Source organism: Anopheles merus, chromosome 2R, assembly GCF_017562075.2.
Source record: "Anopheles merus strain MAF chromosome 2R, AmerM5.1, whole genome shotgun sequence".
In the NCBI taxonomy this organism is placed as follows: domain Eukaryota; kingdom Metazoa; phylum Arthropoda; class Insecta; order Diptera; family Culicidae; genus Anopheles; species Anopheles merus.
Window position 1 is genome coordinate 31804087 of NC_054082.1, and position 15239 is coordinate 31819325.

Genomic DNA, 15239 nt, shown 5'->3' on the forward strand with positions numbered 1-15239 from the left:
GTAACTGCGATTTACGCATTATGCTTTTTTTAATGAAGATACTTACGATTGAACAGCATGTCAGGACGGGTGGTGTTGCCATCGGACGATAGCTCTACGATGCCCGTGTTCTCAATCAGTATTTCCGGTGGTGTCAGGGGAATGGTTTTCTGGGAAATGAAAACAAACAAGCAAAAGGTAAGTTTGTGCACGAAGAGGGGAACGCGTGAGTCAAGATGATCCAATTGTAGGGGGTTTCTTTCTACTTCCTTTTCGAATTTGAGCATTTTTTGTAAAATCATTAAAGTACGCAGCACAGCATATCCAATGTTAGTCCTAGCAAGGGTAGTTCTGTTTGTCAATTGTGAAGTTTTAAATATCTTCTGACTTTTAGGAAATATTACATTCGAAACGTTTGTGTGAGATTTTCCCGTATTATTTTGCCTGAGCCTTTGGAGATTTGCTTTGAAAAATTGCAGCTAATGACAACTTTTAAATTATTGTAAAGTTGGTATGATTATATGATGCAATATAAGAAATTTTTGCTTGCGCGATTTTGAAACTGTATGGAAACTATTCCGATCTGGGTCGAGGCCATTCGCCAACTGGTATGGTAATACGCCATGCCGCAAAATAGTTTGAATTACGGGATTGAAACGGAGACCTTCCCATACACTAGCACTGGTAATCCTATTTTGCGAATACCGATCAGTCACCCAGGCCCCAATCACCAGACGGCCAACCATATCTGTGGCTAAAGTAGGGCAGGACTACCACCGACAAACCGACGTGACACTGGGGTTACAAAAAATATCTTTTTTAAAATATCTCTTTTTTAAAATAATAGTCGCCAACAAGGCAATCTATCTGAGTTTTTTTCCCAAGGCTCCACATTGGCAGACAATAAAAAGCGGTTCACATCCGGAACTCATACCCCACACATTGCCCAACGCAGGGCACAACAAAGGTAAAAAGAGGCAGGCGCAATAAAGCAGCCTAACGGCCTGCACGTGGCAAAGTTCAACATCCTTTCGAGATGGCATGAAACGGTAGTTTTTTTGTACTGTAGTCCACCCGACGGCCGAAGAAGCATTACCGATAACATCGCCGCCGTATCTTACATAACGCATATGTACATAGGTCAGTGGAACAAAAAGAGAGCACGGACATGCTAACTTTCACTACGCTCAACTGTTTACACGTGTTCTTCTCTATGTGAAAGGGAAAAGGCGCCGAAGCAAGTGAACGGGAAAACTGAGAGAACAACTGTTTGAGAGATGGAAAACCGAACGCTCATTTTCTCTCGCAAATTTCGCTCCATTCCGCTGAAGCACTTCATGGCTTACTTTTGCCACTGTGTTTGTTTGTTGTTCCATCATTCCGGAGAGGAAAGAACAAAAAGAAAAAAAAAAGGATGCGCGATCCGTCAGCGTGACGTCAGCGTACGACGTCATCAGTTGTCTTTTCTCCATCCTTCTCGCATGTCCCGCTTGCCACTGGCAAATATTGATCACGAGGAGGAAAAAAAACACAAAACATTGAAACGTCAACAGTTGAAACGCTCCATTGCGTATGTTTGCTTAGCTTAGATGTGGCGTAACACTGCAGGACACTTTGTCCTGCAGTGGCTGATGGAGCACAAAGGCATCACCAAACGGAGATGGATTAATGTGGTAGGCATGATGGATTGTGTTGCCGTTGACCCCATTCACGTCGGAGGCTCGTTTTAGCGTGTCTGGTTACATGACCTACATTTTTCTCCACGCTTCCCCCCGTGCTCTCGTTCTCTTTCTTTCTCACTCAGTGAAATGCCTATCAAAGGACACATCGCTTTAGGGTCAACGATTTGCCTAATGCATCTCAATTGACGGATTAGGACACAGTATTACTGGATGTGTGCTGCTGCTGCTGCTGCTACAGGAGGTTGAAAATTTATACAACAACAAAGTATTAAAAAAAAATACAAAAAAACATGCTCAAATTTGATCGGAAGAGAAAGAACAACACCAGATATTGGACACCATTTTGGATCACTTTGCTTCGGTTCGTTTATTTAACGGATTTTCTTTCATTCAGTCCCGTCGCTTCCACAGCCCCCACAGAGCGCCGCCAGTACAGAGTTTAGTCCTACACACTTGTTTACATGTATCCTTTATGCTCGCTCTATCCCTAAATACCCCTTTCCCTGACACACCCACCCCCCCCTTCGTACTGACACATGCACATATCAGCTGAGCTTATCTAGCGTTTTCTGTCCGGATTTTTTTTTGTTCTCGCAAAACCTCTAACAGGATAAGTTCTCGATTGAGTAGCGTAAGTGGATTTATGTATTATGCTTCAAAATAGCGGATATTATGAATTCGTACGTTATACTACACTGCACTCACACCGAACCCCCGTTTCGTTTGTGATGAATCCCTCCTCTGTGGTAGTGGTACCCTTTTTTGTATGCTATTCGATTGCTTTTTTTGTGTCGGTTTTCCATTGTGTTGCTCCTGTGTTGCATTATCTTCGTTTGTTTTCTGTCCACATTGTATTACTTTTTTTCTTCCTTTCAGATTTTCTTAATGTTAGATCCGTTTATTGCATAGTTTATTTGTTGTTTTGTGTTTTTTTTTTTCTGCTCGTCGGTTGGTTGCTTACGTTTACATTGCAATGTTTTAGTGTTCGTTTATTTTGTTTCTCTTCACTTTTTTTTTTGCTTCGTTCGCTTGGGGTAAAATGTTCACCAAATGCATTTTTTTTAATTTTGCAATTCTTACACGACTAATATATGATTAGTTTTTTCTTCTCTTAAGTCTTTTGGGGAGGGGAGAATAATTTGCATGAGCTGCTGCTCGATACGGGTGTGTCACATGCCGCCACGGATGTATATATATATTATATATTATCATTTCGCGCCAACCTGTTGGCTTTGCTTTGCGAGTAAGAAAGTGGCTTACGTCGCTCAGTTCCGATCGATGATGATGAGTACGTGTGTGTGTGTGGCTGTGTGCGTAGGTGTGTGTATGGTGTAAGTGAATGTGTTTACTTTTATTTTACTTCGTAAATGTAGTAACTTTTGTCATGCTACAACTCTTGTAATTTGATTTTAGCGTACCAATTGTGGTGACATTTAAATTGCTGAGATGGATCGATATCGCGCGCACAACACGTGGACCGTTGCAGGCTCTTACAACAACTGTGTCCTCTACAATGCTAGAGTATTTTAGGTATCTTACACAACACTGGCATCCGAAAAGTTACATACCATATACATTCATGCTGGGAGTTACGTTCAATACGGGTTTAGGCTACGGTGAAGAATAAACTGTTCAACTATGTAGTTTATAATACCTTAGAGAGTTACATACGATTGTTCGAACCTTAACTGTATTGCTTTTAGGCAAACAAAAAAGTAACAAAACCCCAAAACTAATACCAAGAGAATAGTGGGACGTAAACAGCATAGTGTAAGGATCAGAACGAACATGAATGACTTACAAATGATGCACATTCTGTTCTGTTGTTGAATGTGCGAAGTAAAACGGTGAAAATCCTAACCAGAGGGACGGAAAGCTTGATTTATTCACGCCTAGCGAACCATTCGTTGCACCATTAATTGCATTCCGGGGCCTTACAAACGGTCACTTCTCTCCTGCTCTCTGTTCTGTTCTTCCCTTTCGCACACTGTTTTCGGTGGTTGTTTCTATACGGTTTTATTGTTTCGCTAAGCGATTGGTTTTAACGATATTTACCCGTCCCCTTAGAAGCCATTATATCAACGGCCGAAAGATGTGCCAGCTCGTGGAACGAGAGTGGTAAAATGAGTGTGTATTTTGGTAGTTTTCAAAACGTGATCAAAACGATTCACTAACCCCTCGGGCAGCCAAAAATGACTACGCACTGCAATAGGCAATGTGTGTGTGTGCCTATTGTTGCACCTTTCACCAACATCTTTCGCTACCCATTCTCTTGCCTCAAAACCGCACTGTACCGGGACGTTCCAAAGAAAATAAAAGAGAATTCTTAGAACCTCTCGCGGCCGCTCGCACTCTGCACCAACAAACGCGTTCAAATGTTCCGAAAAAATCCAGACTTTAACAATACATTTCGTTCCTGTACCACATATACATACATACATACAATATATACAACAATAAAACAACCGTTTTGCGATTCTATACAAACGCCTTCATTTTGCCTTGACTTGCCTAATCAGTTCTGTTTTGATTTTGGGTTTCTTTTGCTGTTTGCACCAAAGTGTAAAATTTACGTCTTTTTCCTTGCATTTTTGTTTTCTGTTTTAAATATACTGTGTTTTGTGATGTGAAGGATAAAACAATCACTTAACGTGAAGTTGATTTAGAGGTATATATTTATTTTGTGTTAAATTCAGTTTTTTTTTAAATATTACTCTTGATAATAACTGTCTGCGTGTTTCTGTAAAAAACAAATGACAAATGTTCCAACGGACAGTAAACAACACGTTGCTTTCTTAAATAGCCAAACTAACTTCATCAACTAATTGTACTACTGTTGTTTTTGTATTGTTTAAAATGGCATTCTTACCCAACAACTGAATTGATTTGTACTGAGGAGTGAGGTATTATTGCTGACAGCATTTAATTATCAATTTAGATAAGAGATGCGGGTATATGGGCTACCGGTGTGTTTGTGAAGGTAGGAGAGTAGTTGGAAAAACAATAACTAGGAAAATTGTGCGTCCGTTATTATTTTCCTTTTCCTTGCCGCTTTTTTAATGCTATAATTTGACTAATGTTGGCATGCATTGCCATATGCCGTGCATGCTTCTGCACCCACCGTTCTTGGTAGTTTTTGCCACCGTCTTCCATTCCGCTTCGTTTTCGCCCCTCTTTTTTTCGTGGTGTTATATATAGTCGGATTTTATGTTTCCGAACCCCCCCCCCCCAGACCTCCTACTCACTTTACCCTTCCGTTTCCCATCCTCATCTTCCCCTTCGTTAGCCACTTTATATGTAAACAACACTTAAACAAACAACACTGCAGCATTTTGGTGTGCTTTCTTTTCTGTCTCCCTTGTATATGTATGTGTATATATCGGTGTCCCGTTCTCGCATAACCATGTTTCGTTTCCATTTTGCCACTGTTTGCACTTAACAATACCACCATTTTGCTATATCTATATTTATATATCTGCTCTCTTCCTGCTCATATCATATGCTATCCTAACCATAATTGCCAACAATCAACACCACAACTATTCACTTTAGCTTGCTCTCAACGTTTTACCGTTTCTCATTTCCCTAGCGCCTCTCTCTCCCAACCGATTTGTACCGCTGCGATTGGTTTCGTGTTCCAAAGGGGGATCTGAGTTATCGCAAACTACCGCAATTGCATCCACACACATCAGTCAGAATAGAACGAGCACTGCAAAAAAAAAGGTCCGTGTCCCGGCGTGTCCACCCCTGGGTGAAGAGAGTTTTTTTACATCTTATTCATATTATCATCTCGCTCTCACACACTACTGGTGCATGCATGCATTTAATGTGTATATATGTAATGGTTTTGTTTGCACAAAGTTTGAACTTTTCCATTTGCATCGCCTTGTTGCGTGAGGTTCATTTTTTTCCTTTTGCGCCTTGTTTTGTCAGAGGAGGTCGGTCCACGAATTCTACGGAGTGTGATACCTTAATAGTTATGATCGCCAGTTACACGATCGTAGGTTAATATTCCGCTTAAATATATCACTGATAATAGTGTACTGTTGCCCTAAACGTCACGACGTCACGTCACTCGTTCTAAACGCTTAAGAAGTGACATCATGCATTCATTACCATTATTACAACGTACGCCTCTAGTTGAGTGATCCTAGCCAATGGGGTTACTAATAATGGTTTGAAGAAAGTGCAAGTGTACGTCCTACACAAAGATGGACATGTTGTTGGTTTGTTGTTGTTGTTTAGTCTACATGATTCTACGAAACAAGCTCCATTATAATGTTTAATGCGTGTATGTGTTTAAACTGCTTGTTTTTTATGTATTTATTTATTCATATTTATTTTTGCTTATTGTTTCGGAGAGGCCGGTTTCGATCAGTACATGTATATTTTTCATTCTTTATTTTTCAAATCAGTTGTGTATTCTTATGTTTCTTTATGTATTCAAGGATGTTGATTTTGTGGTATCTCTTACTCTTTTTCTCTCTCTCTCTCGCTCTTTTTACCACTTATAGATAGTTTTGATTAATTTCGATTACGGTGTAAGTGTTCCGCGTTACATCTTCTATAGTATAATTAAGTCATTTCCTTTTCAGAATTAGTTTTTAAAGCTTATTGTAACGTTTGTTTGTTTGTTTGTTTGTTTGTGTTGTTCCAGTTGTTCGGGAGATTGCTCTGGTTTGTTATTGTTTTCGCTAACGGTTTTGGCAGTGCATTAAATATTCTCCTATTGGCTTTCTCTCTTCCTAAGACATTCTCAGCAAGCCATTCTTCACACCCATCACATCTTGTAAACGAGCTACCAGAAAGGCAAAAACAAAAAGACGAAAACGATGAAGAACCATTACACCAACTACGCCATTCCGCGCCCACCAGTTGGTATAGTGCGGGCAAGCTGACAAAACAAGATTTAGCGACGCAGTTTAGCGAACCATTACGAAGCGTGCCGAAATGGTATGCACCGTGGCGAGATGCTGCTGCAACTGCTGCCGCAAGCACACACAAACAACAACCTCCCCGTAAAGGTCGCATCAGTTACGGATGCATGATGCATGCTGCACTTTGCACCACTGCAGCAGGACGCGAAGTACGCTCTGCTAATTATATAACACGGGGAAGAGGCGTAACGGGGTTTGCACGCTAAAAATACGCCATTCCCAACACTCGGGGGTTCACTACGAAGCCACCATTCACTGTGCAGTGGCAGTTGCAGTTCGCGCAGTTCGCCTCTTGCAGGGCTGACACAACAGACACACCCCTCAGTTGGGAAGTAGAAGCAAGAACATAATAAGCGAATGAAAACGTAGCAGCGAATGCAGTGCATGGGTTGTGGTGATATTGAAATGCGAGTCTTGCGATATGAATGGAATATTCACTAATTTTAGTGAGCACAGCCTCACCACCGCGTTAGCATACGGCAATTGTGTGATCCGTCATGGCATGCTGTGTGCTGTGCGCAGTACCAGCGGACCAACACTATGCGCTTGATAAATTGCGTGCCATTGTGTAAACAAAAACAGCAAACAATTGAAGTAAGTGTTTTTAACTTGCTCCTAGCCGGTCAGCCGGTGGAGACGCCTGGTAGATGATCTTCACTTTTCCCCGCCCTTCAACTGGTTTGTTATCCATGCCAACAGTCTTCCCGCGGTTCTGCAACCGAAGAATGTATTCCGTCCACGTGCATTTATAACATACGGTTAAATACTTCACTACTATGCGTTGTATGCGAGTTACAGGATTCGATTGCCAAAACGTGTATGTATGTGAAGGGTTTTTTTCCAGTATGTGTATGCATCAGAGGTATATCGGTTTGTTCCTTACTTTTGTTCATTGCTGTGTGTGTCGTTTTCGTTTTTCGAGGTAATAGGTTTCAAATGTTTGTGTTTTGTATTGTTACTTTTTGTTTTGTGTTTTCTTAATATTGTATAAACTGCCTCTAACGGATTGTAGAGCTCAATAACTATAACTTTGCTGGACTATCATCGACTCCCGCCGCCCCGCAGAGGACGGGTGGGAAGAAGATGAAGTTTCTTTTATTGGTTTTTATTGTACAAAGATATTTAATCATACCCATACTAAGTAGTTTAATGCGATTTCCGTAACGAGGATTACTGCTAGTTAGTTTGATTCACTGTAATTATTTTTTACATTTTAACCCATTGTTTTATTATTAGTGTATATCTAACGGTTCTTCTATATGGGTGTTGCAAGATTTTTGATGCTGCTTTTGCACATTTACGTCTACTATTAGTGGTTCATTTTACACACTCCTAGTAAAGTGTTGGTAAAGCTTAACCAACCACGAAAGGTCGATAAGTTGAACGAAATATAGGTTAGTAGCAGCAGCAGCAGCAGCAGCTGTTCGTTACTGGTCTGGTGGCTGTATGTTATTGCAGCGATCTAGAACGACGCCAGAATTGGGCATGTATGACGAACACATGAAGCGTTTAACGGCTCTATTATCGGGTAGAGTTGTCCTCACTAACCAATGCATGAAAGTGTTGGTGTTGAAGAACAGTTTGTATCGCTTTTGGAAAAAACACGATTCGCGTTTCAATTTTACATAGAGCATCATGCAAGAGCAAAATTGCATCACAGCAAAGAAAATGAGAAGAACATTTGATAAACAAAGAAGTTAAACTGGAGCTTTTTTACTTTCACAAAGTTCTGTGTACAATCGGCCTTCATAAGGCAGAAAAAGGGGGGGGGGGGGGAGGGGGGAGAAGAAGGTTGTCTTTTGCAAGAAGAATGCAAGCAATTTCTAACCTATCAGCTTTCGCCAAAGGTACTAAAATAAAGAGTATCAAGTTTGGTTTTGTTTTGTTTTCGCTTACATTAAATATACTGTATACGCGCACCACCCCCAAAAAATCACACCCTTCAATTAAAGCTTCCACCATGTTCCTTTGTACATAACAAACGCAAGCAAAACGACGAGCAGAAACGATTTCGCGTATTGCAACGCATCGTTCTCCCGTATGCTAACCGCTGTTCTGGGGGGTTTTTCTTCTTCTTCTTCTGCGTTACACTTTTTAGTTGTTACAACTTTTGTAATTTGTTTTGTACCTTTGGAGCTCACGAGTAATTTTTGTAACAAACGGCTGAACTGTGTCCCCTTATTTTCCATCTGATAGCTGATGTAGGGTGCTGTTTTCTTTGCCAACCTCTTGTTTGAGGATTTGTTTGTACATTTATCAAAGTTTCAAGCAAGACATTGAAAACAAACAAAACCGCGTACGTGTACAAATTCGTTCTTTTGCCCCTTCGCTCGTACCCTCCTCTCTGTCGGTCGCGTTTCTAATAAAGATCAGACTGTTGCAAATCTATGTAATTCAGTAACTAACCGGCTTAAAACACATCGTTCGGTACGGTTCGTATAAATAATAATTCAAACAAATACAAACAAAACAACGGAAACGGAAACGAAACTAGTAAACTTACTTACACTAGTGACAAAAAAAACATACATTTTGAAAGAACAACCAGAAAACAATACAAAGTAAAACAAGTGTTTATTTAACAACTAACAAAAACAAAACACTTTGCGCGTTTGCATATGCTGCATATTGCAAGGTTTGCTGTTGCTTTCCTACCATTTGGTGCAACGCATATCTCTCCCCACGTGCGCAGCTGGGACTGTGCGCTGGAAAGATACAAGCGAAACCCAAAACACAAGCAAAAGACAATTCGTACACAAACGGAAAGTGAAGCAGCATGGTGGTAACGCTTGTCCGATGATGCCCGAAACGCATCTCACTATGCATCGCTGAAAAGGGGAAAGCCGCGCCTAAGTGCACGCTGCTGCCTTTGCCTCGAGCGGATTTTCCTCTTCTACCCTTTTTTGTTTTATTTCCGCTCTATCTCTCTCTCTTCATTTTTCTCGCATGCGCATGCACACAATTCCCTGGATGCATTTGCGTTTCACTTAACCGAAAAAAATAATGACGAGTTTTTTCACGACAAAACCGCCTTGTCATTCCTGCCCAACAATACGTCCGCCCTTAATCCGGTCGCTAGATTCAGTTCAGTTATCTTTAAACTATAAATTATATCAACTATCACAGTAATTGGGTTCTTTTTCTTTCCACTTCGCTACTCGACACCCTAAGCATGTAATCTAGAGTTTTAGGCGTCCTCCTAATTCCTCTCGTTTACGCATTTACACCGCTTCCATTGTCCTGTGTCTACAAGCTATGCCGACTACTACCCTATACACTTCCGCGGGGTTCGACTTTTGCACGAAACGAAATGGCGCCGAACGCCACAGTCCCCCGCTGGAACCTTATCCGACGCTTGCTAGACATTTTCGCCTGCCTCCTGTCTACTGTCATGCCCGCAAGTGCCCTGCCGCACGCTCTGCTCTTTTCTATGCTTTGGCCGCTTTGCTGGGACGGGGAAAGCAACTGTAGCCCGCACTTACATCGCACCCACTGACAAGCAGATTCATCAGGACCGAGTTGCCCGACTGTTCCTGCAGCAGCCCCGCGTTGCCGCCCGCGTGCCCATTCGGCCAGCGGCCACCGGCCCCACCGTCCTGTGCGGACCGCGACTTGGACTTGAGCTTCTGCGGTACCGGCGACGGTGCCATTAGCTGCTGCAGTAGCTGCGGTGCCGACGGAGCTGGACCGGCGCCGCTGGACGATTTGAGACGCTTGCAATTGTTGCCGGCGGCCGTGTCGTCGGCAGATTCGCTAACACCGGCAAGGGTGCGCTTATTGTTACCGTTGACACCGGCCGGGGAGGGCTTTTTGACGGCGGTCGTGACGAACGATGCAATAATGTTTGTCTGCGGCACGATCGCTTGCTGCTGCTGCTGCTGCTGTGTGCCGGGTTTTGTATTGATACTGATACTGCCGCCGTTAAGCTGTAGCAGATCGTCGAACTTCCAAGTATCGCCTAAAAAAGAGGTGAGTGATAATTTAGTTAAAGAGATTCAAATTTTAAAAAATAATAATAAATACAATTCATTTAAAGTAATTGCTAGCCTCCGCATAGCACTTTTGCGCGCGACATTCTGTACTGTTTGTAATTGCTTCCTCGATCCACCCGCTCGTCGTGGGGTAATAATTTTCAATGCATTTAATTCTGTTCATGTTTTCTGACGTCAACCATTTTACATTAGTGAAGGAACCCAAACAAAAAAAAACCATGTCACTTAAGCACATATAAATTTCTATCCTTGCCGCGCATTGCACTGCATGTGACCAACCGTAACGAATGCATCGCCACGCGTTCGCGGTGGGAAACGCCTTTTAAAAATAACAGTGTTGATGAACTTTTTATTGCCATTCCCGATTGTTTTTTCCCCCCTTACTTCATTCTTTCGGCTTCACTTCGACCGGTATGAATGCTACACGTTGGCGTTAGGAATAAGCGAAAACACCCCCAAAAAGAAGGCAAGCATGAACGCGCCGAGGGATTCCAATCAGCTTTTCCTTGCTGCCTGACGTATGGATCGTGGTAAGCGGAATCACTGCAGAAACGTCCCCCCACCGGGAGGGTGGATACAAGACAGGCACGTAGTATCAGCGTCTCTTTCCCTGTTTTTGTTGGCATTTTTTTGCGATCGATTTCAGCTTCGAGCAAGCAGTCTTGGTAGAGACCTGTCGCCATCCGCTCGCAAAGCCTTATCTGTTCGCACAACCGTACCGACACACACACACACAGCCGATCCGTTCTGGTGCCGCTGGTGGTGCCGCTCGTGCGAGTTGGTGTGTTAGAAGAGAAGGGAGCATTATGGTGATATAAAAAGAATTTCACGTTTTATTTTCGTACCGCCTTTCAAGCGGCTTTGATGGCTACCCCGGCTCACCCCGATTACGATCTTCCGGCCCGAACGGAGGAGGCTTGAGAGAGTGTCACGCCACCGACACACACGCTACATTCTACCATAGCACCACCATCGTCACCACTACCAAAACCTTTTGTCTTCGGTGTGTTCGGTGTTTTCACTTTCGCTTTTCAAGCAGCTCTTCAGCACAGCAGGTTCTGGGAGGTAGCTGCAGCTGCGGTGCCGTACCTCCGGGAAAGGACGGGAAAGAACAGAATCTCACGTTGCAACTCGTGCATTTCGGAAATATCTCTCAGGGATAGCGCAGGCAGATGAGATGTACCTGTGTTACGTCCTGTCGTCGTCGTCGTCATTGTCATCGTCTGGTGTGTTGTTGCACACGTCTAGGGTTTTGTTTTGTTGTGTAATACACTATACCTGTCCATTTCCTATCATAGCTGGCTCTATCAACGTGCTATCCAAGTTTTTTTTTGTTGTTGACTGTGAGGGAATACAGATTTACATAAGTGTATTCCATACTTGTCCGGTCACAGACATCTACACTTCACGACGTCTAAAGAATGAATCCACCGCACACATAAAAGATCATGTAAGAGAAAGAGTGTTCGCTTCATTCTCTAACAAATTCCTTCCAATCCACCGAACCACACATTACCCGCTCACAAAAGAAAGAAATTAAGCTGAACCGGTTAAACCGCGTCCACCAAAACAAACATCGGTACGGCAGATACCGATGATACCGGCTCTCATGCACTAAGCAGCAGCTCTTGAAAAGTATTTCCGAACCACCGGGGGAACGGGAAGCCGGGGGTTCGATCACGCGGGAAGCTAGCCGGTGTCGTGGGTGTGCGGATACCCCCCCCCCGGTACCGGTGGATGCGCTATACGTGTGTCTTGAGTTACGCTAGACGAAAACGAACCACGGCACGGAAGGCAACCGCGCTTGACTGATCTCTTGTGCTCGTGATGTTGATGCTCCATCATTATTTGGGCACTATTTTTAGCCTCCCACGTTTACTTTAATCGCGCGCGCGCTCGTGTAGTTCGCATCAGTTGTACGATGCGGCTGCGGCATCTGTAAATCAGCGGCATGAATTGATGGGATGCCCCTTCCGAGACCACAAACCCAAACCAATGGGAAGTGAGGGAAGGAACACCAGCACTCAGCAATTGCGTTCAATATTACGTTGCGCGCATGGTTCGCACTGGCGTTCCAGAGGCACACAAGCCACTTTTGTACCGCTACAGGACTGCTCGCACAATAGACCGCGATATGCTTTTTTAATAGCTTGTGAACACGTGGTCGCTAAAAGTTGATGGCATATCGCGTGATGTATCGGGCGGGACACAACGACGAAGACGACGACGACGGCCTGTGGTTAATTATACTAATGAAGAGATACAATTTCTTCATTAACTGGTACCAATACAAACACGACGACCGTCGGCCACGACCGTGAGACAGCAGCGGTGGCCCGAGTTAAAGTCATATTTTGCGCTAGCATTAAGTGTAAGATGAGAGGATGCTTGTGACTAGAGAGGGAGACAAGCGTGCCAATCATTGTTCAATACGGATTGTACATTATAATCTCGAGCACAAATGAGCACAACAAATGATCACACGACTGTTTGCTTCGGGGTTGCTATAACGTGCCCCGCCTAATTGTACCCTTTTCTTCCAACGTGCTGCTTCATTTAGCTCACTTGACACACATTGCTGCGTTGTCTCTCAATTAACACGGTGGTGTGGTGGCAAACTGTTCTGGAAACGATCAGCAAGATGCAGCGATTGCTAATTAGAAGGCAAGCGCCTGTGCACGTTTCTAGCAATCGTGCGGAACCACACCATGCAGCGGTTTGGGGTTTATCCGGTTCGAGTGTGTAATGTTGTTTGGAACGAATTCGACGAAAACATTTGCGACAACGGTCTTAATGCATTGAAAGCTGACTAACAAGTACAGAATGTGTGCACGCTTAAACATTGCTGTGCCAATCCTTCTCGTCGGATTATCCGCCGCGAACGGACTAGCACGACTTACATAGCTTTACGTTCGCCGGCAGCACAACCATGGAGTGGGGCAGGAGGTTGTGTTCCGAAAGCTTGATGCGCTTCGGACCTGCCTCCTGCTGCCGTTGCTGTGAACCGTTCAGCGATGATTGCTGCTGTTGCTGCTGCTGGAGGGGCGATTGCTGTGGCTGCGGCTGGTTGTTGTGGCGCTGTTCCTGCTGGCTTCCGGCATTGGTGTGCGATATCAGTAGCTGATTGCCGATCGATTGCGGTTGCGATAGGTTGGACGTGTCCGACTGTATGCTGATGACATTACCCCCGCACAGCAGTGCCGCCAGGCTAGAGTCGATCGACGCAGCGGACGATGCGGCCGATGGTGCAGTTGATTTGCTGTCATTATTGCTATTGTTTGTGGCGGACAGGTCGTTCGAACCGGAGCTGCTGCTGGCCACGCTGGCGGCACCATTCGCAGCCATCGTGTCGACTACCGCGCTGAGCAGCAGACTGTGCTCTTTGTCCACCGGCAGGGAGTGTTGTACTGTGTGCGGCAATGAAGCGGCTGAAGGGTCCGCCAAAGATGAGCTGCCGGTTTCGGTCCCGTTCGCGGCCGATCCGATTGCGGTGAACTCGTCCTTGATGAAGAACTTCCCGGAAAGACCGAACGCACTGATCGATGTGCCGGTCGCGTTACCCTCGATCGCGGCCGCCGGCACACCCCACAGCAGGTCGTCCGAGGTGAGCAGTGGCAGATCGTCCACTTCGCTCATGGAGATGTACGGTGCCCGCATCGAAAGGTCGAGCTCGTCCATGTTAAGGCTCATAAATGCAAGTTCATCTTCCGGCAGCGAACCGTTCGGACTGCACAGCGACGGCAGGCTGCTGCTTTCGGGACTCTGCGTGTGAGGAAAAAAAAAGAAAGTAAAATAAATATAAATATGTATTGGCTAGTAAATTCCATTCGGTTCACTCCGGCTGACAACAGACCGCAACCCTAAGGCGAACTAGTGTTTGACTGATGCCAATAGCAGGAAATCAAAGATCGTAAACTTAATAAAACAAAGCAAAAGGCAAGAACAACCCTAAAATCAAACGCTTTCCAAAATTCAGTTTCTGTGTGTGTGACTGTGTATGTGTGTAGTGGGGACAACGTAAAGGATACGACGGAACCACCGACTTGCAAGGCCACGAATTGGAGAAAAAATTCTGAGGAAAAATAAAAGTCATAGACGAAGCAACTCACGTGCCATTCGTGCTTTCATTTTCGTCCACACAGTTGGTTTTGTTCTTCGGTTGGTTTCTTACACTGGTACACAAAGAAAAGAAAAAGACGCAGGCGACAACGGGTATGCCCACCGAATACTCCCACGTCCTCCGATGTGTGCTGAATTTTAACGATATGGCAGCCAACTTTCGCTCTCATCCACTACCCACTGCAGCACTGTCTCGTGAGTAACCCTTTTTTAAGAGGATTTTGGCACTCGTAACATAGCATCCTTTGCCCCATTTGGCCCTCGAACCCTCGGCAAGTTCGCTAGCAGCATTCCTTTTTTTGCCTTTCCCCCTTTTTTGTTTCACCCGTAGCAAACCCGGGCAAAGTTTGTCCCCGCCTCACCCTCATTTCGTACTGATTTTCTTCCTATCGTCGTATCGACAGTCGTATTTTGGGCAGAGCTTTCGCCTGGCAGCTTGACGAGAGCACCGGATCACTAGAGCAAAGGTTATAGACTGCGTTGGGCGGGATGGTGTGAACAGGAGCACGACAATCTGACAAATTGCGAAT

At 44.3% G+C, this 15239-nt stretch overlaps 1 protein-coding gene across 2 annotated transcripts in view; it reads right to left on the reverse strand.

Annotated features, from left to right (window-relative positions):
* LOC121588302 (protein similar-like) overlaps window positions 1–15239 on the reverse strand; it is a 121890-nt gene that overhangs the window by 2265 nt on the left and 104386 nt on the right. For both annotated transcript variants that reach the window (XM_041906061.1, XM_041906060.1), the window contains exons 9-11: window positions 13491–14352; window positions 10081–10556; window positions 47–149 (exon numbers count right to left, since the gene is read on the reverse strand). In XM_041906061.1, the coding sequence (XP_041761995.1) occupies window positions 47–149; window positions 10081–10556; window positions 13491–14352 (1441 nt within the window). The remainder of the gene's footprint in view (window positions 1–46; window positions 150–10080; window positions 10557–13490; window positions 14353–15239) is intronic.